General features: G+C 43.7%; 1 protein-coding gene across 1 annotated transcript in view; it reads left to right on the forward strand.

The window, feature by feature from the left end:
* Positions 1–27,404, forward strand: part of LOC309550263 (uncharacterized protein) — a gene marked incomplete at both ends in the record, with an annotated part of 667,886 nt that overhangs the window by 33,631 nt on the left and 606,851 nt on the right. The window contains 1 exon segment of the mRNA XM_082250671.1: positions 10,282–10,779. Within this exon segment, the coding sequence (XP_082106797.1) occupies positions 10,282–10,779 (498 nt within the window).

Genomic DNA, 27,404 nt, shown 5'->3' on the forward strand with positions numbered 1-27,404 from the left:
GATCCAATCAATATAGAATTTGAGGTGAAAGCAGAAGAAGAAGAGAGGTATGTGAGGGATGATCAGCAGTCTATGGAGGAGGATGGAATAACGGGGACATTTATAGAGGAGGACACTCCTACAGAGATCAGCACAGGTGGGTCATTTATAGGGATATTCGGATCGGATATCGGCCTCGATACTGGCAAAATAGCTGGATCGGGGATCGGTAAAATTTAGCGGACCCACGGGCCGATCCGGGGCGTCACTACTATGTTGCATGTTAATGCTATTCTCCAGGCTTCTGACCCTCCCTTAATCCCTTCAATTGGAGAAAAAAAATCTTTTACTCATCTAATTCTACAGTTGCAGGCATTCTTCTTCTGTTTATGGGGGGGGGGGGTTCGTCTTTCTTTCGGTATTCACATCACTGGCTGTGTGATGTGGACATTTCCTATTGGATGTCCAGCAGCAGGATTTAGAAGAGTGACATCAGCGGAAGGGGGTGGCACTGGCATATCTGCAGTGCTAAATTTACCGTTTAGTAAGTTTTGTTATAAGGTATCTGCCAATCCCGATCCGGAAGTATTATTTTGTTATATTATTCACAAAATGAATCAGCGCTAATGGAATGAAATCTCAAAGGTTCTAGGAGAGCTGACTTTGCATCATGCTATAAAAATCCTGAATAAAATGTAAAATTAAAACAATAGGACTTGGACTTGCGTTATCACTGGTGGGCCTGAAACATATCAGACCAAAACACTCTCTTCAACAATTCGGGTAAAATATATAAAATCAACCAAAATATTGCATCATGTGGTCAAAGTCGCAAAATCAAGCATATATCTGTCTTCAATCTCAGAATCTAAAACCGATCATCATAAAAACAGCCAAACTAGCACAACATGCGATCAACGTCGCAAAGAAACATGTGTGTGTCTGCCTTCAATCCAAAAGCCAAATGATCGCTGAACACATCCAAAAAACAAATGGTATCAGAAGATGATGAATAAATTAGATGAATAAATTATGTATGAGTGATGAATCCACGTGTTCCAATATTAATCTAAGTGTTTAAACGAATGTATAAAATCTATATATAAAAATCATACAATATTAAAATAAATAGATATCTGTAAAAAACAAAAATTCAATAGTTTAAATTTAGAAGTGCAGATAAGTGTTGAAAGTCCGTGATAGTGAAATTTTATCTCTCAATAAGGATAAATTAATAATGAATAAATAAATAGATGATAAATAAATATATATAAATAAAGTCCTTGTGCAATAATTGATGTGAAAAAAAGGGGATAATAACCGTGCTAAAGGTGACAAAGAAATAAGTGAAGCAGCGACTTCAAGTGTGACCACACCCTCAAATCAATATAAATACAATAAGTCGCGCTAAAATGATATAGAACAAAATAAATGTCCAACAAGCAAAATGTCCCAAATTGTGAACGTGAATGAAGAAATAATGTTGAAAATCTTGATCAGCACACAAAGCAATCTAAAGTCCCTTAGGAAATGTGCTTAGCAGACAGGCACTTAAAAATTGCGAAATTCATATGCCAAGGTGACTTGATTGCGTGGAGTTTCATCCAAGGAGACGTTATCAAAGGTTTTGATAACGTCTCCTTGGACGAAACGCCGTTAGGTCACGGCGTGCTGACGTCATCCCCGGAAGCGCATTGAGGGAGCGGATGTGCTTTGCCGTCCGGCCGGCGGCTCCAGATTCCTTCGTGTTTTTATCTACTATCACTTGTAAGTGTTTTTCTTTTAATAATAAATAGTTTTTGAAGATTTTACACTATTGGCGCCTTTCTCTTTGTCCGGGCTGGTCTGGTTCCATCCATTGGCAATACCCTGGTCCCTGAGATTTTATATTGGCTACATCCACTGGCATCATTCTGGTCCCTGAGTTTGTCTGCTTATACGTCGGGGGAGCGCATAGAGCAACTACATCTTGTGCATCATAATTTGTGATCTGGTAAGAGGCTTATGGTGTCCTTGGGTGTCACGTTGGTGATTAGATGTACTCGGATTATATCTGAATTCTGCTGATCATATATCTTAATCTGGTAAGAGGCTTTACGTTCGGTGGTGGTTCTTCCTCATCACTGGGATAGATATCTATGTTTGTGATATATTTTTCTGGTAAGCAGCTTCACAATTGGTGACGGATACTCACACTTTATGTGGTGGAATTGTTTTTGGATTATTTTCAACACTTATTGTACGGTATCACGCTATGTAGTATTCTTCTTTTTTATATGATTTATGACACTTTCACATCGAGTATTCAATGCTGAAACTCCACGCAATCAAGTCAACTAGGCATATGAATTTCGCAATTTTTAAGTGCCTGTCTGGTAAGCACATTTCCTAAGGGACTTTAGATTGCTTTGTGTGCTGATCAAGATTTTCAACATTATTTCTTCATTCACGTTCACAATTTGGGACATTTTGCTTGTTGGGCAATAATTGATGTGACTGTTAGTGATCAAATAAAGTCCATGGTGCTCAAATAAATAAAGTGACAATTGGTGATTTCTCTTTAAAACAATTTGGTGAAGTTCCAGTGATGTGATCCGAAGTGAGCAGAAATCATTTAGGTGCAATGGCCGCTCACCTCATTGCACCATTACAGGCGCTTTGTGCTGGTATATGACCCTGGAATAGGGATGCTATATTTCCTTAATAGGCTTGTAGTTATGCTGGTGTCCACTATTATAGATATCAATGAACACTGACTTCCACTGCTTCCTCAATATCAGCCTTTCGCAATGAATGCTCCAATGCTCCCCGTGTACTCAAAGAAATATATTGATAGTATGTCATAAAATCAATATTTATTCAAAAAACATAGAACACTCACATTTAAAATGACGATAACAGGCAGCCGCACTAATGCGGTAATAATCCTCTGGGTACTTCCGTAAAGTCACATGGTTTGTGACCCAGAGGATTATTACCGCATTAGTGCGGCTGCCTGTTATCGTCATTTTAAATGTGAGTGTTCTATGTTTTTTGAATAAATATTGATTTTATGACATACTTCACTATGGATATCAATATATTTCTTTGAGTACACGGGGAGCATTGGAGCATTCATTGTGAAAGGCTGATATTGTGTTCTATGTTTTTTGAATAAATATTGATTTTATGACATACTTCACTATGGATATCAATGCATTCATTGTGAAAGGCTGATATTGAGGAAGCAGTGGAAGTCAGTAGTCATCGATATCTATAATAGTGGACACCAGCATAACTACAAGCCTATTAAGGAAATCCAGCATCCCTATTCCAGGGTCATATACCAGCAAAAAGCGCCTGTAATGGTGCAATGAGGTGAGCGGCCATTGCACCTAAATGATTTCTGCTCACTTCGGATCACATCACTGGAACTTCACCAAATTGTTTTAAAGAGAAATCACCAATTGTCACTTTATTTATTTGAGCACCATGAACTTTATTTGATCACTAACAGTCACATCAATTATTGCACAAGGACTTTATTTATATATATTTATTTATCATCTATTTATTTATTCATTATTGATTTATCCTTATTGAGAGATAAAATTTCACTATCACGGACTTTCAACACTTATCTGCACTTCTAAATTTATGGAACGGGTAATATATACTGCGCTAACCTTAATGTGAAATATCAAGAAAAAGTGCACGAGCAAACGTGTACCCACTCCTTAAATGAGTAATTATTGCTGAAAATATATTGTATTAAACTATTTAAACCATATTCAATTGTGATGTATTATCCACTGTGAAGTGCACATACAACTCTGTGTATCAATGACTAAAATAAATAAATAAATAAATACAATAAATATATGTGTGATTTAGGTAAGAATAAATAAATAACAATAAATAGCATAAATAACATAAATGATAGTCCGTGAATGATAATACTTTTAAGTGCCAAAAAAAAACATGCTCATAAAGTCTCTGAAGTGCTGGGTTGGTTCGTGCAGAACGGTGATTCTTAAGGTACTATCACTCTGTGCCAAATGGGGTAAGGTAGCACACTTACCAGATGGTGTGGATTCCAATGGCGTACGCCGAATGGAATCTAACAGGCTTAATGCTGCTGCTCCTGTGTATGAATGCGTGGGTGGACGTTTCTCCTTATGGACATAGGATGGACAAAAATTGATGCTCCTCATAGTGTAAAAACGACTCAGCGTCCTATGGTTTTACTCAGCCGTAAGGCATCTTAGGAGCTCAGCAGCGGCTTATTGCTCATCGACCCCAACATTGTTTGGGGCTATTTTGTTTTGCTGTGTCACCCACGTTCTTTTTGGAGTGCTTTTATCACTTGGGAATTTTTTAAAGTATCAGCTGCAGTTTTGATCGGGGATTTTATGGAGTTTTTATTTGGACATTGTGTGTGAATATTGATGTGCATTTTTAAGAGAGTTCAATAAAAGGAAAAACCTTTTTACACTATGAGGAGCATCAATTTTTTTCTTCCATGCGGAGTGTCCATCCTATGTCCATAAGGAGAAACGTCCACCCACGCATTCATACACAGGAGCAGCAGCATTAAGCCTGTTAGATTCCATTCGGCGTACGCCATTGGAATCCACACCATCTGGTAAGTGTGCTACCTTACCCCATTTGGCACAGAGTGATAGTACCTTAAGAATCACCGTTCTGCACGAACCAACCCAGCACTTCAGAGACTTTATGAGCACGTTTTTTTTTGGCACTTAAAAGTATAATCATTCACGGACTATCATTTATGTTATTTATGCTATTTATTGTTATTTATTTATTCTTACCTAAATCACACATATATTTATTGTATTTATTTATTTATTTATTTTAGTCATTGATACACAGAGTTGTATGTGCACTTCACAGTGGATAATACATCACAATTGAATATGGTTTAAATAGTTTAATACAATATATTTTCAGCAATAATTACTCATTTAAGGAGTGGGTACACGTTTGCACGTGCACTTTTTCTTGATATTTCACATTAAGGTTAGCGCAGTATATATTACCCGTTCCATATTTCTTGAGATCACTCCTTGTACAGTTAGTGATTTTTGAATACTTGCTGCTTCCCTATAGATATTGATAATTGTACACCTAGGCGCGAGTACATTCACTATTTATTTACTTCTAAATTTAAACTATTGAATTTTTGTTTTTTACAAATATCTATTTATTTTAATATTGTATGATTTTTATATATAGATTTTATACATTCGTTTATACACTTAGATTAATATTGGAACACGTGGATTCATCACTCATACATAATTTATTCATCTAATTTATTTATCATCTTCTGATACCATTTGTTTTTTGGATGTGTTCAGCGATCATTTGGCTTTTGGATTGAAGGCAGACACAGTATGGTTATGAGTAAGCGACGGGGAATGTCGTGAAACGCGTCAACCTATACATCTGCTTGTACACTGTCTGTCTTTATTTGATCTTACTTGAAGAATAAAGGAAACACTCTTTGATTTCATAAAAATACCAACCAGAGTGCGGTCATACTTCTTCATACTTTGAAGGCAGACACACACATGTTTCTTTGCGACGTTGATCGCATGTTGTGCTAGTTTGGCTGTTTTTATGATTATCGGTTTTAGATTCTGAGATTGAAGACAGATATATGCTTGATTTTGCGACTTTGACCACATGATGCGATATTTTGGTTGATTTTATATATTTTACCCGAATTGTTGAAGAGAGTGTTTTGGTCTGATATGTTTCAGGCCCACCAGTGATAACGCAAGTCCAAGTCCTATTGTTTTTATTTTACGTTTTATTCAGGATTTTTATAGCATGATGCAAAGTCAGCTCTCCTAGAACCTTTGAGATTTCATTCCATTAGCGCTGATTCATTTTGTGCATAATATTTCTGTCAGTATTTGGTGAAAATACCAGTATTGGCTGCTGATGGACTTTGTCCTAATCTCATATCTACCATTTAAATGGAGATTTGCCATTCATGAATACACCAATAGCTCATCCGCAGTCCCTCTCATTCTGATACCTAAGTGGCAGCGCATATATCACCTTTTTCTTTTCTATATTATTTTGTTATAAGCTCACAAAACAGTACTTCCGGATCGGTATCAGGATCAGCGGTTTCACAAAGCCAAAGATCGGGATCGGGACCAGAAAAGTCGGATCGGTGCATCACTAGTCATTAACACTAAATACATTCTCCACCCATACTGCTCACTGATTGGTCCAGAGTAGGGCAGGGACTGGGTGATATCAGCCTGTAATCCCCTGGTCACTTTCCTGAGCTGTGTTCCCCGTCCTGTATTCCTGTATTTCTCTCGGATAATCTTCCTTCTCTGTGCTGCAGACACAATTTATGTCTCTAGACTGGATTTATGGAGATTCTGGGGTTCAGCTAGCAGCAAAATGTTCATTTTCACTAGAGGAGGCACTAGATTTAGGCACCTGGGGTCAGGATCGGGACAAGGAGTGGGAAGGAGGGGGCGGCTGCCCTGGGCAATGTGGTATCATGCGAGGTGGGGGTGGAGGGGGGGCCACCTCAAGGAAATTGAGGGGGGAAGGGGTCTGTGTTGGGAGGAGGAATTTAAGGAGCAGCAGGGGCTAAGAATTGTTATAGGAAGGGAAATTTGGGTGTGTGCTAGAAGTGATGATTCATGGGTGATTTGTGTTGGGAGGGGGTGGGAGAAGGGGATTTGTGCTAGGAGGGTCAATTTTGGGGGGTTTGTACTAGAATAGGTGATATGGTAAAGGGGGGATTTGTACTAAGAGGAGAATATCTTTTTTGGGGGGGGGGGATTTGTGCTAGTAGGGATGTGCGGGCTAATCATGCAGATTAGTGCCCAATGTTTTTTTTTTTTTTTTGGGGTGGGGAGATTTTTGCTGACACTTAATGCTCATACATATTGGGGGGGGGGCACAGTTTGATATGTTCGCCCTGGGATATAGGTGACCTTCTACTGGCACTGCCTGGGATATGTGCTTTTGTGCTTTAAATTTCCTTCCCCATGCCCAGGTCTAGTAAGCTCTCTGATAGAAAAATTCTCCCGGGGTTACTTACTCTGCTGTTCACTGGCTGTAAACAAACAATTCAGCCAAGCGCTCACTCCAAAGGGGAAGACTGGCGTGCTGCTCTTCTCAGGCAGGGAACACCAACATGGGTACATAAAAGAAAAGAAAAAGGAGGCGCAAACACCTAGTGCATTACCCGTGGTCACTGTTTATAAAAATTTTAATAAAATGCCAAATGTATACTCAAAGACATGAAGATAATTAAAATCGTGTTACAAGAATCCATCACACATGAACTGGAACATCTCCTTGAAGATAGGACCGCTAACGTGTTTCGGGAGTCAAGCTCCCTTCCTCAGAGCTGGTCATACCAGTAGCAGATCAAAATATATATTAGCTTCAATTAAACCGGTTCATCCCCCTTCCTCCCCCCAGAAGGAGTGGGCGGGACCGTCCAGTGCACCAAATAGCCTTCTCCGCCTTAGATGAATATTAACTCTCAGAACACCAGTGGCCACCAACTTGTAGTTGGAAGCACAACCCAAAAGACCCAAATGGAGAAAACACAAATGGAGAAAACAACAGGACCCACAGAATCATGAAATGTAAACCAGGGAAGAAAAACCAAGGGAAAAAAATATAAAAACACATAACATTTTGTGTCATGAAGTTGTAGCTATGTGTGCGCACTCTGGGTGGGATGAGCTCCTACTTATTGGCAGGTTCATGGGTTATGTGTGTTGTGTTGTGAACTTACCCATCCAAGATCTCTCTTGTGGCCCTCCCTGTCCACCGATGGTGACATGACACCAGAGTCCCCGCCCTCCCTGCGCCACCGACCACTGGTCCCCACACATCCAGAGCCCCTCACGTGCCGAAGTGAAGCCGGCTCGGCGGTCGCTAATGGTGTCCAGAACGCAATCTCCTCAGAGGGATGTCACTTCCGGGTTCTGGAACGCACGCCATCCGCTCTGCGTTCCGGACCCGTGTCGTGTCACTTCAGGGGGATGGGGCAGAGACTTAGTGTAAAGCCCGCCTCTGTCCGTAGCCATGGGAGCCTGTAAACAGCCTCCGCTCGATCCCCGGCCTGTCTGGCTGTCACCAATCGGCCGGAGGGATGAGCTGCATCCCGAATAAGACACCAAATAAGACTTAAATCAATGTATAAAATTGTCACTTGTGTCTGGGAAGGAAAACAGTCGTGCAGTCAACATGGCCAATCAAATAAGGAGACGCCTGGTTGAACAACCAGAACAGGGGATAGATCAGAGTGTTCCACATGCACACTCGCGCATCAATTCACACAGATACAGGGACTGACCCTTAGTGACCCCTGAATTCCCCCCGTGCATCTCTACGTCATATAGATTCCTCGACTATGTACCCTTAGCTTTTGATGATTGAACAATAACATCAATACTCTGAGCTCAAGAGTGGCACCAGATGTTAAAAAAAGGTCACTGGAATTAATTCACTTGGACTTCTTCCCTATATTATTTGGAACTCTGTGTATGCCCTCCAAAAAACATGGTGTTTGATAAATTAATCGATCAAAAGTGCTAGTTTTGGGCTGGCAGAGAGCCAGACGGGAATCGGAAGAATAAATAAAAATAAATAAAAATGATAAGAATGAAAACCTCCTTTTTAGTGTTATTGCGCACTGGACAGTCGCGCCCTACCTCCCTTTTTTGGATACAAATCTGGGTAGAGTCCACCAACTCTAGTGTACCATGTAGTGTTCCAACCTGATAGCATGCAGTACTAATGTCATTGCATTTTCGATGAAAAATTGTCCTATATACAAGTGTGTATATTAATTAAAAATAATGATAAAAAAAACGATAGAAACATCTAAAACCATTAATTTGGTTCACTGGACGGTCCCACCCACTCCCACTGGGGGGTGGAAGGGGGATGAAACGGTTTAACTGAAGCTAATATATTTTGATCTGCTACTGGTATGACCAGCTCTGAGGAAGGGAGCTTGACTCCCGAAACGCGTTAGCAGTCCTATCTTCAAGGACATGTTCCAGTTCATGTGTGATGGATTCTTGTAACACGATTTTAATTATCTTCATGTCTGTGAGTATGCATTTGGCATTTTAATAACATTTTATAAACAGTGACCACGGGTAATGCACTAGGTGTTTGCGCCTCCTTTTTCTTTTCTTTTATGTTCTCTGGCTGTGCCTGACTTATGAGTCCTGACCCTTACACTGTATAATTTATATTGTACATTACATACTCCTGACCCCTGCACTATATACTCTATGTTGTACATTACAGACCCCTGACCCCTAGACTATATACTCTATGCTGTACATTACATACTCCTGACCCCTGCACTATATACTCTATGTTGTACATTACATACTCCTGACCCCTGCACTATATACTCTATGTTGTACATTACATAGTCCTGACTTCTGCTTTCTCTCTCCTCTACCCACTGCTATATATACACATAATATGGATTCTCTTTTGTTACACCCATTTTCTACCAGCTAGACATTTTATATCGGTAGATAGTAAGTCGGTGTCCCATACATCAAGGCGTGGCCTGGTGTAGGTCCAGACTGAGACTGCCATTTACTATCATACAGCAGGTCTTGACTTGATGTGTGGCTCCTGGGACACCTAGTCACCCTCTACCATTTACTAGTTACCTTTAGGGTGGAATTGTAAGATCCTCAGACACAAAGCTGTCTGATGTGGGCGGAGTCCTGGTTTAGGGGAACCAATCTGCTGATGTCTAGTAATAATCTTTGTATTTCTATTTTAGTAGATGGACGGGAGATGAGGAAAACCTCAGAGGATTGTCTCACTTTGTCTCCAGACTGTAAAGTAGAAGATGAGGACATCACACAGTATAGTCCAGGAGAAAACCCGGCTACCTCAAATATCCATCCGACACCACACAGTGTAGATGGACCATCGTATTCCTCTTATCCTGAGGAACCTCAGACTGTGAGGGACGGTGCCGGACCATCGTATTCCTCTTATCCTGAGGAACCTCAGACTGTGAGGGACGGTGCCGGACCATCGTATTCCTCTTATCCTGAGGAACCTCAGACTGTGAGGGACGGTGCCGGACCATCGTATTCCTCTTATCCTGTGGAACCTCAGACTGTGAGGGACAGTGCCGGACCATCGTATTCCTCTTATCCTGAGGAACCTCCGACTGTGAGGGACAGTGCCGGACCATCGTATTCCTCTTATCCTGAGGAACCTCAGACTGTGAGGGACGGTGCTATCCTTCCAACAGATAAGAAGTTTTCCTGTACGGAGTGTGGGAAGTGTTTCTGTTCTAACTATGGTCTTAATGTGCATAAAAGAACTCACACAGGAGAAAAACCGTACTCCTGTCCTGAGTGCAGGAAATGCTTTTCAGTCAAGTCCTCTCTTTACATACATCAGAGATCTCACATAAGAGAGAAGCCGTATTCCTGTCCTGAGTGCGGGAAATGTTTTTCACAGATGTCCTCTCTTTACAGACATCAGAGAACTCACACGGGGGAGAAGCCGTTTTCCTGTGCTGAGTGTGGGAAATGTTTTTCACAGAAGTCCAATCTTTACATTCATCAGAGATCTCACATAAAAGAGAAGCCGTATTCCTGTCCTGAGTGCGGGAAATGTTTTTCACAGATGTCCTCTCTTTACAGACATCAGAGAACTCACACGGGGGAGAAGCCATATTCCTGTTCTGAGTGTGGGAAATGTTGTTCACAGAAGTCTCATCTTTATATACATCAGAGATCTCACACGGGGGAGAAGCCGCTTTCCTGTCCTGAGTGAGGGAATTGTTCCTCAAAGAAGTCCTGTCTTCCTGTACATCAGGGATGGCACACAACCCTCGAGGTGTATTAGTGCCTCGAGTGCAGGAAATGTCTTCTTTATGAATGTTGCTGGACATGTGCGGAAGAAGCACACCCTGATATACACCTCAGATATACTCCATGGCTGATTTTCATGTAAGAAACAGTTGATAAGGAGATGAGAGATGATCAGAGACATGGATGAAGTGTTGTACCGTGTTGGCTTTTCATTGGCTGAGTAAATTGTGGGGTGTAGAGTGGTAAGTAGAGTCGTGAAATGAAGGAATCACCTTCAGAATGTCTTGCTTGTCTGTGTGACGGTTACTGATAATGATATAGCGGGTTACAGAGCTAGAAGCTGTGCGATCCCATATATCTTTATCAGTAAACTTTACACAGACAAGACAGAAATTCTGAAGTTGATGTCCTTCATTTCAAGGCTCTACTTACCAGTGGTGACCCCGAAGCGTGTCTCTCTGTCTTCAGTCCATCCTTCTCCCATCCCCCAACAAGAGGGAAGGAGAACTCGGAGATAAACTAGGTGAGAACTTCTTTCCTTTGCTCCTGTGTGGGTTTGGGTGGCTTGGCGAAGTGCGGCACGAGAGGTAACACCGCTTGTCTTTATATTTCTACACATCTTGTCTGGGTGGAGGTGATTGGTTGGAAAATATTTATACTGTTTGATATTCTGTAAATAATTTCTGTTTTCCCTTTGAAGGGAGATATTATGCGTGGATTGATGAAGGGATTGGCTCAATAGTTACCACTTCACATGTTTAGTTTTTATAAAACAGATGAAAAAATATGACAAGCATTAATTCTTTCATGACAAATATTGGTCTTGTTTTATGTCATTCAGGGATTTCCTATGGTCATTGGGTCCATTTAGTGGCCATAATGCAGTATTGAACTTTTTTCTGATTGAGGTATTTTGGAACTAATACCTCATTATGGTCATTAGTTGGAGCTGACGATTATAGGAAATCACTGTGTTTATTAGAATATGGCCAGAATTTGTCACGGCTGGACACATGCTTGTCACACTCACCCAACTTATTCTTTGCATAGACCCCTTAGTTTCCTATGTCGGGAGGGGGGGGGTGGTGTGATTCATACAAATCCCTGAGATCATACCCATGTATTTATGAGTACAGTACACATTGAAGGACATAAATACCAGAGTTGTTTTTGCATTATTTTTGCACACATGGTAAAATGCAGATTTTTGGCCTGAAGATTAGATAAAACCCCCAAACATATATTTTCTGAAAGCAGAGGCCCTGGAGAATAGAATAGTGGTATTCGTTAAGGTGTTCCTCGTACACAAATGTCACCTTCATATCCGGGTTTATTTTCTCCTTTCCCCCATTTTCTATTATTGCCGACTCTGCCTCCACATTCCAGACAAGTCATTTTCCTGACCAATTGGATTTCTTCCTTTACTATTTCCTGATTCTATGACTGCAATCTTGTTAAAAGTAAAATTATAATAAAATAAATTATTAAACATAAATACAAGTTGTGTGTCGGTGTAAGGAGGAAAATCTTTGGTACCCAAAATTGCTCATAGATGACACTTTAAAAGCCGCTACAGGTCATGAATGTAGAGTTCACCATCAGTAACTACCAGAGTGCGGGGGTCAGGAACATGTCATATACAGTCCTGTGTATAGAGTGCAGTGGTCAGGAACATGTCATATACAGCCCTGTGTATAGAGTGCAGTGGTCAGGAACATGTCATATACAGCCCTGTGTATAGAGTGCAGTGGTCAGGAACATGTCATATACAGCCCTGTGTATAGAGTGCAGTGGTCAGCAATAGTGATGTACGAACATCGGCCGGGTTCGCAGGGGGCCCTATTGACTTTAATGGGAGGCAAACTTTAAAAACCTTTAGGTCATATTTGCAGCCACCAAAAACGTACTAGCTGTGCACAAATAGTCCCAGCACATGGACAATGTAAATAAAGAAGTATTGCAATTGGAAAAGTTTTTTTTTTTTTTTTTTTTTTCATAATTCAGCCAGAACTGACAGCAGCGGGTAAATACACGTCTAATACATATAGGGTCCATTCACACATCTATAAAATGGGTCCGCATCCATTCCACAATTTGGCGGAACCTTTACAGACCCATTGAATTTCAATTCCAGTCTGAAAAATTAGGCATTCACAGGATAAAGAAGTGTCGGCCATTCCAGGCCCCAAAAATTAGCCTACATTCGTTTACCTGACAGCTAAGAACGTAGTATTCTGTGGCTGAAGGTACATTAGGCATTCACAGGATACAGAAGTAAGTGTCAGCCTGTATAGGCCCCAAAAATTAGCCCACATGGGTTTAACTGACAGCTAAGAACGTAGTATTTGATGGCTTGAGGTACATTAGGCATTCACAGGATACAGAAGTAAGTGTCAGCCTGTATAGGCCCCATAAATTAGCCCACATGGGTTTAACTGACAGCTAAGAATGTAGTATTTGGTGGTTGGAGGTACATTAGGCATTCACAGGATACAGAAGTAAGTGTCGGCCTGTATACGACCCCAAAATTAGCCCACATGGGTTTAACTGACAGCTAAGAATGTAGTATTTGATGGCTGGAGGTACATTAGGCATTCACAGGATACAGAAGTAAGTGTTGGCCTGTATAGGCCCCAAAAATTAGCCCACATGGATTTAACTGACAGCTAAGAACGTAGTATTTGGTGGCTGGAGGTACATTAGGCATTCACAGAAAAAAATAATCATCAGCCCTGAAAGGCCCCCAAAATTTGCCATTCAATGGACATGAAATGTCTTTTATGCCGTTGTATGTAGCGAAGCCAAAGACCAGGAATTGGTGTGGGTGGATGGCGGTCTGGCGGATATTTGTGGCCTGGCATGAGGAATTTCAATGAAACATGGTCTGCTGGTCACATGTGTTGAATTCCTCAGAGATCCATGCCTCATTCATTTTTATAAATGTGAGGTAGTCTACATTGTCATGAGCTAGGCGAGTGCGCTTATCGGTCACGATCCCCCCTGCTGCGCTGAACGTCCTTTCAGACAGGACACTGGACGGGGCAAGCCAACATTTCCATTGCAAATTGTGCAAGCTCTGGCAAGAGGTCAAGCGTGCCCACCCAGTAGTACAGGGGTTCATCACTCCTCAGAGCATCCACATCGGCTGTTAACCCGATGTAGTCGGACACATGTCGGACACTTTTTTTTACGCTGCAACATTTGGGCCACAGAAGCCTGCCTTTTTCCAGAACAACCACTTGACAACAGCATCATGGAAGGTGGAGTGGAGTACAAATGAGAGGAGAAGGAGAAGGCTGGACGGTGAGAGCCTGGAGTGTGGCTTTGTGGGTTCTGACGGTGTTGCTCTCACTGGGCTCGTTGATGGGAGTTCAGGTGCCTTCTTAAAGTGGTTGCCCTAGGTGAGTGTTGGGCTTACCGCTACTTATGCGTTGACTGCAAAGGCTGCAGATGGCAACACTGTTGTCAGCAACGGACACATTAACAAAAGCCCACACTGTGGAGCCATGTGCCGGCATCCTGGTAGTGCCAGATGTGACTGTACATGGTTGATGGCTCGCTCCTGATACATTTGCAGTCTGCTTTGTACCTCTTGTGCAATGCAAGTTCTGCCTGCCTCTCCTCCCTATCTGCTGGTCCGTCTCTCCCTCTGAACTCCCCTTCTCTTCCTCTCTTGTGGCCACCCACGTGACATCCATAGACACGTCATCATCCACGTCACCTTCCCCACCACTAATAATCGAGATCTCGGAGTAGGCAGCAACAGCGGGGACCAACCTCCTAGGGCTGATCTGGGTAATGTCGTCAGACTGCTGAGTAGCGGCTGTTGCTACCTCCTCTTCCTGATCTGGCTGTGCATTGCAAATGTCTTGTGATGGATCGGAAAATAATTCCAGTGACACAAGCAGAGGGTATGTGGTGGTGGTGGTGTTTGTGGTGGTGTCTTTGGGGGTGCACACAGAGAGAGTGAAGAGGGTGCAGATAGAGAGGATGAGGAGGGTTCAGAAGAGGAAGGCTGAGTGAGCCACTCAACCAAGTCTGGTGCGTCCTTTGACGTAATTGCACGCGGCTTTTGAAACTTCACACTTTGGCTCCAGCCTACTGCTCCTGCCCTACCCCTACCACCCCTGCGTAAGTGTCTGCCTCTTCCTCTGCCTGTCATGTTTTTTAATTACCCTGTCACAAAAGTCTCTAGAGAATAACAGTATATCTGGAAAAAGGTATATAACACCCCGCTTCAATCTGTGGTATTGGGGGGCCACAGGTTTATCACACCAGTTCTACAAATAATTGGCCAGTAACTGTTGTCACTGTGCGCACAGTTAACACAGCAAAAGAGGCCACATTTTTGCAGGACTGAAATACAGTCTTAGAAAAGTATACTGTTAAATAACACTCCAATTCAATATGTGGTATTGGGGGGCCACTGGTCTATCACAACATTTGTTCAAAAAATTGGCCAGTGAGTTTTGGCACTGTGTGTATCAGACTTAACACAGCAAAAGAGGTAATATTGTTGCAGGACACAAATACACTTCTGAAAGTATACTCGGATAACACCCCGCTTCAATCTGTGGAATTTGGGGGGCTACAGGTTTATTACACCAGTTCTACAAATAATTGGCCAGTAACTGTTGTCACTGTGTGTAGCACAGTTAACACAGCAAGAGAGGCCAAATTTTTGCAGGACTAAAATACACTCTTTGAAAAGTATACTGTTAAATAACACCCCACTTCAATATGTGGTATTGGGGGGCCACTGGTCTATCACACCAGTTGTTCAAAAAATTGGCCAGTGAGTTTGGCACTGTGTGTATCAGACTTAACACAGCAAAAGAGGCAATATTGTGTCAGGACACAAATACACTTATGAAAGTATACTCAGATAACACCCCACTTCAATATGTGGTAATGGGGGGCCACTGGTCTATCACACCAGTTATAATACATTAAAAGTGCTTTTGTCACTATTTGTAGTATTGTTGCAGCAACACTCAGTCACCACACCTGTCACAATGATGCACAGTGCACAATAATACTACTAATCCACTATAATATGCTTTCTACAAAGTATATTATACCGTGGATTACCCCCCCCCCCCCATATAGTGCACTGCACACCAATACCAAAAAAATTGCAGCCCTTTAAATGACTTTTGTGGACATTAACAGAGCGATTTATGTAACTGCTGCCGATCTCTAACTGGCACTGCCCCTAAAGCACCGACTGGAAACCTGTCCCTAACCTGAAAAGATACTGTAGTAGACCTATACAGAAATACCAGCCCTGAAAAGGACTTTTGTGGATCTTAACAGAGCTATTTGTGTCTGGCAATCTCTCCCTCATGAGCACAGCCAACCTCTCCCTACGCTGACAAAAAGCAGAATGTGAAATGGCCGACAGCTTAGGTCTATTTATAGGGTAGGGGGCATGTCCATGTGCTGAAATGTTTCAATTGACTGTCCCGTTCTACCTGACGACTGTGTCATTGGTCAAAGTTCTACCCAATGTAAACTAATATGGCCGCTGCGAACAACGATATGTGTTCGCAGAATTGGCGGGTAGCGAACAAGCTAAATTTGCCGCAAACCAACCGCCGGGCGAACCACAAGGCCATCTCTAGTCAGCAACATGTCATATAAAGCCCTGTGTATAGAGTGCGGTGGTCAGGAACATGTCATATACAGCCCTGTGTATAGAGTGCAGTGGTCAGGAGTATATCATATACAGCACTGTGTATTGAGTGCAGTGGTCAGGAGTATATCATATACAGCCCTGTGTATAGAGTGCAGTGGTCAGGAGTATATCATATACAGCGCTGTGTATAGAGTGCAGCGGTCAGGAGTATATCATATACAGCCCTGTGTATAGAGTGCAGTGGTCAGGAGTATATCATATACAGCCCTGTGTATAGAGTGCAGTGGTCAGGAGTATATCATATACAGCTCTGTGTATAGAGTGCAGTGGTCAGGAGTATATCATATACAGCCCTGTGTATAGAGTGCACTGTGTCTGCTCCCAGTTATGTCTGGGCTTATTGCTGATATCATGTGGTCTACCTACTCACTCCCTTCTCGGCTTATTTAGACATTTTTGCAGGAGGTAAGGATGTGGATTATGTGCTGTCTTGTTCTTGTTTGTAATGGTGACCTGCAGTACACATTTGGGCCTGGTATACATTTTTGGGGGACACAACGCTGTTTATTTCTTTTTTGTGTCTATGGTTCTCTTTGAATTCCACACTAAACCTGAAGGGCCAGGTATGAATTTGAGGGGAGACATCCCACACAACCCCTTTGTTTGCATTCACCAGTCAGCCAGGAACCCCCAGCTGACAACCAAATGGGATGAGCAGGGATGCCTCACTGGTTGTCAGGATGCCTGCACCCACCTACTCTCTACTGGTGATGAGCTGAACTTCCCTGTGTTTGTTCCCAAACCCCACTGAATTAAAAAGGGAGCAGAATAAAAATGCCAATTTTCTGAGCTGGTAGGCAAGATACTCTCAAAAAATAGCATGGGGTGGCACTGCCCTGGGTAACATGTTCTGAAGCAAAAAAAAAAAAGATTTCCATTCAGGCCAGAGCAGTGATTTCTCTAAATACTTAAAGTGGTACATTATTAATCTTCAATTTTTTGGGGAGCGTGTCCAAAATGGCGACCAGGACAGCCGTGTGTTAGAGGAGCTCTGCTGCCATGTGAGTTATATATCCATACTATTGGTAAGACTGCTACTAGAGGACCTGTTTTTCTGCCCTTTCCTGACCACTGAAGATGACAAGAGGCAGACTGCACTCTGGTAACCTGCAGACTACAGATACTGCGGACAACTCTGCGTTTCAATGTTGGTGATGCAGATTTTCTGTTTTTCCTACCACATCAAACCGAGGATTGTGATTTGGCTGCTGTGGAGGAAGACAACTATAATGCTGTAATGCAGGCAATGAGCAGCTGCCAATCAACACCTCTAACATAGAGCTACTCCAAACCCATATCAGCCTGATACACCGGGACATGGATAAATTCCATCACTGTGAGGCAGAATGCCGAATAGGCTACTCAGAGGGCACTGTACAGGATCATTCTGCTATGATACATACCCCGAAATCTAAATTGAAATATCTGGAATCCAGAGCCAAAGATGCAGAAAACCACAACAGATGAAACACCCTTAGTATCCTGGGGCTAACCAATGGTGGCCTTCAATGAACGTCTGCTTCATACTCTACCCCTGCAGGCACAATTTAAAAAAAATGTCTGTTGTAGTTGATGTAGCACCCTCCTAGTCAGGTGCTAGAGAGTGAGTATAGTTTTTGGCTCTGTCTGCCTATCAGGAGCAGCAGGTAAATTATATATTGCACTCTGCTTAACAGAGAGCAGGATCTATGAGTTAGGTCTGCCCAGTGTGTGATTCATCTGGTCTGAGGGAGTGTCCCCAGCTGATCCAATGGGGAGGCACATTGGATAGTGGAGGAAACCTGGCCAATGACACACAGGCTTTTGATACAGCCCCAGGCATTGGCACAGAATGTTTGTTTTGGTGCATTGTGGGGCAGGGTATAAAAAGCCAGGGGCACATGATGTAGAGGTCTTTGGTGGGAAGCAAAGTGCCAGAAGGAGGGTGGTGGCTGCCTCCTCTTCTGCAACAGTTGGTGATGGTCACAGGCAGTCAGCCTGGTGAACCAGCACTGTGTGGAGCTCAATCCAGAGGTCCAGGAGAACTGACTGAGGAGTTGGGGCACTGTTAGAATCTGGAAAGCAGTATCGTGAGTACAGAGGATCTTGCCCAGGGGTCTGCCCAAGAAGGGGACCACTCCGGAGAGTGTAGTCAGTGGACGGGTGTCAGCCGGTATAGAGAAAAGGGGTACTGGAGGAGTACCCTGAAGAGAAATACAAACAGGAACATTTACCACAACTTCATTCAAGTGGTAGGAGGAATTAGCGGCCTTGCCGCATTCTCAAGTCCGAACTCCACTAAATTTGTGAATAGTTCAAGGTTGGAGTATCCCACTCATCCCTTCTCCTATCCCAATATAAAATAAAAACAACAAAAACATCAACCCCTAGACTGATCATTGACTGAGCCAAGAACATAAAGTGCTAAGAATTCTGCATGCAGTTGCTAAGGGTAACCCAGGGGAATTCATAAGTTTCAATCACCAGCAGTCCTCTAGGGGGCAGCGCTACACAGAGGTTTGGTGATAGAGGTCAGTTGTCTTTGTTGCATGGTGTATGCTGATAAGCGATCCTTGTTTCTAGCTACTGCCAGCAGCGTTTCTTTGGCATGAAAGAAGTGGATTCTAACTATGGTGTCCCGAGGTACATTCTCAGGAATGTGTCTGGGTTTAGGCAGTCTTTGAATATGGTCAATTTTTAGATCCTCTAAGGAAGCATCAGGAAGCGCTTCCATTAGTATGTTGATAAAGTAAGATTTCAGATCTGGCTGCTTTACAGATTCGGGGATACCTTGGGTTTTGATGTTGTTGCCTCTGGACCTGTCCTCCAAATCTGCCAGTTTGGATTTGATCCAGTGCATTTTATCATCTCTGTCATTTTGTGAATCTACCATCTCATTAAAAGTGGAGGCAAATTCACTCATCTTATTTTCAATATGTGTTACTCTTTGGGACACTTCAGCCACCTCAGACTTAAACTGCTGCTCTAGAGACATGATGTCTGCATGGATGGTGGATCGAAGAGACACTAACATGTCCTTAAGAGTTGTGTTTTTGACTGGTTTATTCCAGTGAGTCTTGTAACTCCCTGGTGTCCTCTAGAGAGGTATTACTAGCACTCACCTCCTTGTCTGTGTTCTGTAGCTTTAGTTTGGTCTTAGCTGGGCAGGAGGAGGAAGATCCTGAGCGAGTCCCTCCGCTGGCATTGCGAGCATACATCCCCTGAGAGGGATTGCTTCATGATGTGCCTTGATCTGGCAATCCGCTGTGTCTGTGTCCAGGAGAGGTGCTGGCAACATCTTGGAAGGAGAAGCGCCACGGCTGAGGGAAGAAATCTGTCACCTTCCCAGACCTGTAGGAGCCCTTTCTCTTCTTTGAGAACATACTTGTGGGCAGCGGGGCTGTGAGGAGATGTCCGTGGAGGATTTTGTGTCCCTGTGTGGCTGTAATGCTGTCTTGTGAGCTGTCTTTTGTTGGAGCCGAGCTACAGAGTGGCCATCTACATCAGCGGTAAACCACGAGCCCCCCTAATTATTTTATTTATATAAATAAGCCTTCAAGGAAGTGTTCTTATTTTGAGAGATCTCCACCGCCATTCCTATGTGACCATTACATCCTTGCAATTTATGCTTAACATCTTTGTTATGAGTGGACTGATATATACACACTCAGGAAGGAGAGAAAGGGGAAGGATATACAGTACATTCACACACAGCACAAGGCCGTGTTCACACTACCAGACGGTTCTCAGGGCTGCAGTTCCTCTGATATCCACAAGGTGGTGATCTCACTTCTACCCAGACAGGAAGTCTCTATGGAATACAGACAGGAAGTGATGTCAGATACAGACAGGACATTCCATTTGGTAGGACGGAGAGAGAAGACACTGCTGGATCAAGCGGCAAAGGAGGTAATATGTAGATTAACCCCTTCAGGGGGATCAGTTTATGAATAATATATCTTGCTTCCAAAGCTGGCCATACATGGTTCCGTTTTATCGTTCAGCCAGTGAGTAAAAAAACGGAACCAATTCCTGGGTCCATCTACGCATTGGAGGAGGATGGAGAAATCCTCTCCACTGCACTATTGTATTCTGACAATGGGGGGTGCTCCTCCTCAGAATACACAGATCAGTGATGAAGCTATTGGCTGCAGCCGCTGATGGAGTGACTTTTATCCAGCAGTGACCACACTTGGATGGAAATGTGACCGATCCCTGCTGAACCAGCTGAATTTCCATGTATCTATGGTCACCTCCCCTCCCCCTCATCTCCTTCATTATGTAAGTCATGCTGAGATAATCTCCCATTGGCTGAGCAATATTCTCATTTGTCTCTGAGCTCCTTCTTGCTATTCCTCATCCTGCCTGTTGTTTCCTTGGATTGATTTTCTGTGTAGTGACCCCGGCTTCATCTCTTGGATGCGCTCGTCTGTTGCTTGCCCTGACCTTTATCCTGATTCTCATCTCACACCCAACATAAAGAATGTAACTTGTGATCCAGGTGGCCAAATTTTATAAGAATCCCGGACCCCAAGAATAATAGAAAACACTAAACTGTCCAGATTAAATATTTTCTTACTGGGACCATAGAGCTAAAATCCACACCGACCTTCATATTACCTCCTGATATCCTCATCCTATTATTGTACATCCAATACCAATCCAGATAATTCTCTGTTATCAATATTATCTGTCTACAGGGAAACCTTCAGACATGACAGCACCAATGAGGACGGAGGAGGACCGGAGTCACATGACTGAGAAGATACTAAACCTCACCCTGGAGATCATCTACCTGCTGACCGGAGAGGTGAGGAGGATTCTGGGAGGTCACATGACATCACTCATCTCTATTAATAAAACACAGACCTGACCGGAGAGGTGAGGGGGATTCTGGGACTGTAACATGATATTCCTATTGCTTCCTCAATACAGAGATTTCCTCTTCTGAAGTCAGGAGATCATATGACCATCACAGTGCCTCCATGTGACTCCCTAAAACCTGAGAGACACAACATGCAGAAGATTCTAGAAGTCACCAAGAAGATGATGGAGCTGCTGACAGGAGAGGTGAGCGGTGCTGGGAATTCTGGGACATTATCCAGTAACAGACAAGGGATGTGTCTGGATGGTGACTGTATCATTGTGTGTGTCAGGTTCCTATAAGGTGTCAGGATGTCACTGTCTATTTCTCCATGGAGGAGTGGGAGTATTTAGAAGGACACAAGGATCTCTACAAGGACGTCATGATGGAGAATCAGCCGCCCCTCACATCACCGGGTAAGAGGAGACTTTATTGTAAAGGAGAGAGCAGTACGGAGGCTCCACCTAGATCCCCCATCATCCGATAAACACATAGAAACAATGTATTCAGTCAGTGTGTGTGTTTCCTACAGATGGATCCAGTAATGGGAACCCACCAGAGAGATGTCCCCGTCCTCTGTATTCCCGGGATTCCACACAGGAAGATCACACCATCCCTCACCATCATCAGGTAGACGAGGAACAATCACTGATAGTATCATTAGGATCTGTACATTATCTGCATTGTTACCATTGATGTCATTTTTATTATATATTCAGAGTGCAAACCTGAGAGATTCTAAAGTTGAAGTTAACCACTTACCGCAAACTGACGTAGATCTACGTTGGGTAACTTTGCGGAGTTATACCGGGATGATGCCTCTAGCTAGAGGCATCACACCGGTACCATGGTTTGAAGCCGACGGTCGGCTTTCCGTCGGTAACGACCGATGCGGCTCGGGAGCCGCTCGATCGTTACCCGGGTGAGCAGAAGGGGACGTCCCCTCCCGCTGCCTTCCGTGGCTTTGCTCGGGGCTCCCGTCCCACCGGGAGCCCCGAGCACCCAGCCGGCACGTCTGCCGGCTGGATGGAGTCCCGATGAATGCCGGAAACGGCATCGATCGGGTCTCTGATGACGTAACCCGGAGGCGGCATCCATGATGTCACTTCCGGGTTACTGTGCTGCAAAAGGCGGCAGATTTGAAAAACAGCTGTATGCAAAAATGCCGTTTTTGGCGTTTTGCATACAGGGAAGTGTAGTGGAGGGGTCTAGGGTCTTTTAGACCCTCGATCCCTCCATAAAGAGTACCTGTCACGACATATTGGTGTCACAAGGGATGCTAACATTGCTTGTGACAGCAATAAAAGTGATCAGATTTATTTTTTTTTTTAAAAACCTGTAATAAAATAAAAAAAATAAATAGGAAAAAAAAATGTACCCGTCACCGTCACCGTTAGCTCGCGCACAAAAAAAAACCTATACGCAAGTCAAGCCGCGAATGAAATCGCTGTTCAAAACCACACATGTGAGGTATCGCTGTGATCGCCAGGGCAATAATTAAAAAAAAAGAGCTACACTCTAACTCTAAACTGGTAAATGTTAAATACATTTAAAGCGTCGCAGATTGAGATCTCTATTGACCGTAGTTTGTCGCCATCCCACGGGGGGGGGCGCAATTTTAAACCGTAACATGTTTGGTATCTATTTACTCGGCGTGACATCATCTTTCACAATATACAAAAAAAATGGGCTAACTTTACTGTTTAGTATTTTTTAAATGCAATGAAAAGTGATTTTTCAAATTTTTTCCAAAAAAAGACCGCTGCACAAATACCGCGTGACAAAAAATTTTGCAATGACCGACATTTTATTCTCCAGAGTCTTTGCTAAAAAAATATATAGAATGTTTGGGGGTTCTAAGTAGTTTTCTAGGAAAAAATACTGGTTTTAACTTGTAAACAAAAAGTGTCCGAAATAGGGCTGCGGCTTAAGTGGTTAAAGAAGAGATAAAAGAGGAGGATGATGAGGATGGGGTGATGGAGGAGTCGGAGTTTCTAAAGGACCACAAAGTTCTGTATCAGGACACCATGGTGGAGTCATCCAGCTACAGAAACCCACCAGAGAGATGTCCCCGTCCTCTGTATTCCCGGGATTCCACACAGGAAGGTCACACCATCCCTCAATGTTACAAGGTTGGTGGATTGGAGCATCTAGAACAGTGATTCTTAACCTGGGTTCGATCGAACCCCAGGGGTTCGGTGGGTCAGTCTCGAGGGTTCGGCACACCCTCCACTAGTACCACTTCGCTGTCAGGGACTATTTCTCCAGTTTCGGGCATGTCCTTCTGCTCCTGCTTCGCTCGCACTCACAGCTCTTTCTGCCCCTGGCTCACTCTCACTGCTGGCTGTGCAGCTCGGCTCCCGGCCGAATCCGATCCAGCCGGAGCCGGCGTCGCCCACTGTGGAGTGGTGGTGGGGGGGGGAGACAGGCCAGGCGGAGAGGGACTGTCTGGGGGAGGGACTAACCCATGCAGTTGCCGCCCAGCGCAGCGCGGGAGAGAACCACCAGGCCAGACAGCCGCAGCAGCAGAAGAAGCCGGCAGGTCAGAGGCCAGAGAGCCAGTGGTGACAGTGGTGCTGCAGCCTGCAGGAGGAAAACCTAGCCTGTGATGGGGAGTCGGGACACAGGTGAATAAAAGGTAGGACTGGAGTAGTATTGGCTGTACTAGTCTAGTGACTGACTGTCTGACTGACTGTGTGAGAACACTGAGAAGACTATGTAAAGGGGATCTATTATATGGGGAACCTGGCCTGCTGTAAGGGGGAGATCTAAATGGGGGACGGGACCTCATCTCACCCTGGCCTGCTGTAAGGGGGGAGATCTATATGGGGGACCTCATCTCACCCTGGCCTGCTGTAAGGGGGGAGCTATATGGGGGACATGATCCCCCATATAGATCCCCCCCTTACAGTAGGCCAGGGTGAGGTGAGGTCCCCCATATAGATCTCTCCCTACAGCAGGCAAGGGTGAGGCTAGGTCACTCTGGGGTCCCCCATATAGATCCCCCTTACAGCAGGCCAGGGAGAGGTTAGGTCACTCTGGGGTCCCCCATATAGATCCCCCCCTACAGCAGGCCAGGGTCCGGACCTTCCCTCACCCTGTCCTGCTGTAAGGGGGGAGATCTATATGGGGACGGGACCTCACCCTGGCCTGCTGTAAGGGGGGATCTATATGGGGGACCTGGGATCTATATGGGGGACCTCACCCTGGCCTGCCGTAAGGGGGGGATCTATATGGGGGACTAGATCCCCCCTTACAGCAGGCCAGGGTGAGGTGAGGTCCCGTCCCCCATATAGATCTCCCCCCTTACAGCAGGCCAGGGTGAGGTGAGGTCCCGTCCCCCATATAGATCTCCCCCCTTACAGCAGGCCAGGGTGAGGACCCGTCCCCCATATAGATCCCCCCCTTATAGCAGGCCAGGGTGAGGTGACATGATAATGACATGAGAGTGGCACTTGCCAAGCTAAAGCCACGCATTTCTGAACTGGTCTCTGAAAGACAACAGCAGAAGTCACACTAATTTGCAGTAAATATTCATTATTATGTTTTTGTTTTTGTGTGAAAATCATGTTTTAATGGTTTTGTTCTTTGTTCTTAATGGTTTTGTTCATTTTGTGCACCTATGTATAAATATATGCCTAAAATAATATATACCTATGTTTTGAATTTGAAAAAATCATATTTTATTTTTCCAATTAAAGCGGTTGTATCCCGCTTTTTGACACTTTTACCTACAGGTAAGCCTATAATAAGTACAAATAATATCTCCTAAACCGGCACGGTTTAGGAGATATTTACAGTGCATGCAGCCGCTCGCGCGAGCGGCGCATGCGCTCTGAAGGTCCGGGGGGACCTTCAATTAACTTGCCGGGAGCTTGCCGGAAAAATCACTCCCGCGCGCATGCGTGGGAGTGACGTCATCGCGGCTCCGGCCAATCAGCGCGCTGGAGCCGTCTCTTCCGGCCAATCAGCGCGCCGGAGCCGCCGAACCCGGAAGAGACGACGAGGGATCATGGCAGTGCCCGCATCGATGTCCGGGGGTCCGTGTCGGGGCTTCGTTTTAAGGTAAGTTACACATAATGGGCTAGTATGCTATGCAAACTAGCTCATTATGCCTTTGTCTTGCAGGTTTTTTTTTTTTATTTTTTTTTTTATAGGGTTTACAACCGCTTTAAGAAGGGTTTGGTGAATGCGCATATGAAACTGGTGGGGTTCAGTACCTCCAACAAGGTTAAGAACCACTGATCTAGAACATGGACTTCTGGAGAGGATGTATTTTTTTTTTATATATATATATAATATCACAATATTAAAGCTTATATCTTCCAGATGATATTCTCTCTCATTTTCTTGATTTAGAGTGGAGATCCAATTGATATAGAATTTGAGGTTAAAGCAGAAGAAGAAGAGAGGTATGTGAGGGATGATCAGCAGTCTATGGAGGAGGATGGAATAACGGGAACATTTATAGAGGAGGACACTCCTACAGAGATCAGCACAGGTGGGTCATTACCACTAAATACATACATGACATAAATACATGTAATCCACCACTGACTACTGAATACCAATATTATGAGTCCTGACCCTTACACTGTATAATTTACAGTGCATTGCAAAAGTATTCGGCCCCCTTGAACTTTGCGACCTTTTGTCACATTTCAGGCTTCAAACATAAAGACATAAAACTGTAATTTTTTTGTGAAGAATCAACAACAAGTGGGACACAATCATGAAGTGGAATGAAATTTATTGGATATTTCAAACTTTTTTAACAAATAAAAAACTGAAAAATTGGGTGTGCAAAATTATTCAGCCCCCTTAAGTTAATACTTTGTAGCGCCACCTTTTGCTGCGATTACAGCTGTAAGTCGCTTGGGGTATGTCTCTATCAGTTTTGCACATCGAGAGACTGAAATTTTTGCCCATTCCTCCTTGCAAAACAGCTCGAGCTCAGTGAGGTTGGATGGAGAGCGTTTGTGAACAGCAGTTTTCAGTTCTTTCCACAGATTCTCGATTGGATTCAGGTCTGGACTTTGACTTGGCCATTCTAACACCTGGATATGTTTATTTGTGAACCATTCCATTGTAGATTTTGCTTTATGTTTTGGATCATTGTCTGGTTAGAAGACAAATCTCCGTCCCAGTCTCAGGTCTTTTGCAGACTCCATCAGGTTTTCTTCCAGAATGGTCCTGTATTTGGCTCCATCCATCTTCCCATCAATTTTAACCATCTTCCCTGTCCCTGCTGAAGAAAAGCAGGCCCAAACCATGATGCTGCCACCACCATGTTTCACAGTGGGGATGGTGTGTTCAGGGTGATGAGCTGTGTTGCTTTTATGCCAAACATAACGTTTTGCATTGTTGCCAAAAAGTTTGATTTTGGTTTCATCTGAGCAGAGCCCCTTCTTCCACATGTTTGGTGTCTCCCAGGTGGCTTGTGGCAAACTTTAAACGACACTTTTTGTGGATATCTTTAAGAAATTGCTTTCTTCTTGCCACTCTTCCATAAAGGGCAGATTTGTGCAGTATACGACTGATTGTTTTCCTATGGACAGAGTCTCCCACCTCAGCTGTAGATCTCTGCAGTTCATCCAGAGTGATCATGGGCCTCTTGGCTGCATCTCTGATCAGTCTTCTCCTTGTATGAGCTGAAAGTTTAGAGGGACGGCCAGGTCTTCGTAGATTTGCAGTGGTCTGATACTCCTTCCATTTCAATATTATCGCTTTCACAGAGCTCCTTGGGATGTTTAAAGCTTGGGAAATCTTTTTGTATCCAAATCCGGCTTTAAACTTCTCCACAACAGTATCTCGGACCTGCCTGGTGTGTTCCTTGTTCTTCATGATGCTCTCTGCGCTTTAAACAGACCTCTGAGACTATCACAGTGCAGGTGTATTTATACGGGGACTTGTTTACACACAGGTGGATTCTATTTATCATCATTAGTCATTTAGGTCAACATTGAATCATTCAGAGATACTCACTGAACTTCTGGAGAGAGTTTGCTGCACTGAAAGTAAA

This window comes from Pelophylax lessonae (assembly GCF_965119305.1).
Source record: "Pelophylax lessonae genome assembly, chromosome: 3".
Taxonomy (NCBI): domain Eukaryota; kingdom Metazoa; phylum Chordata; class Amphibia; order Anura; family Ranidae; genus Pelophylax; species Pelophylax lessonae.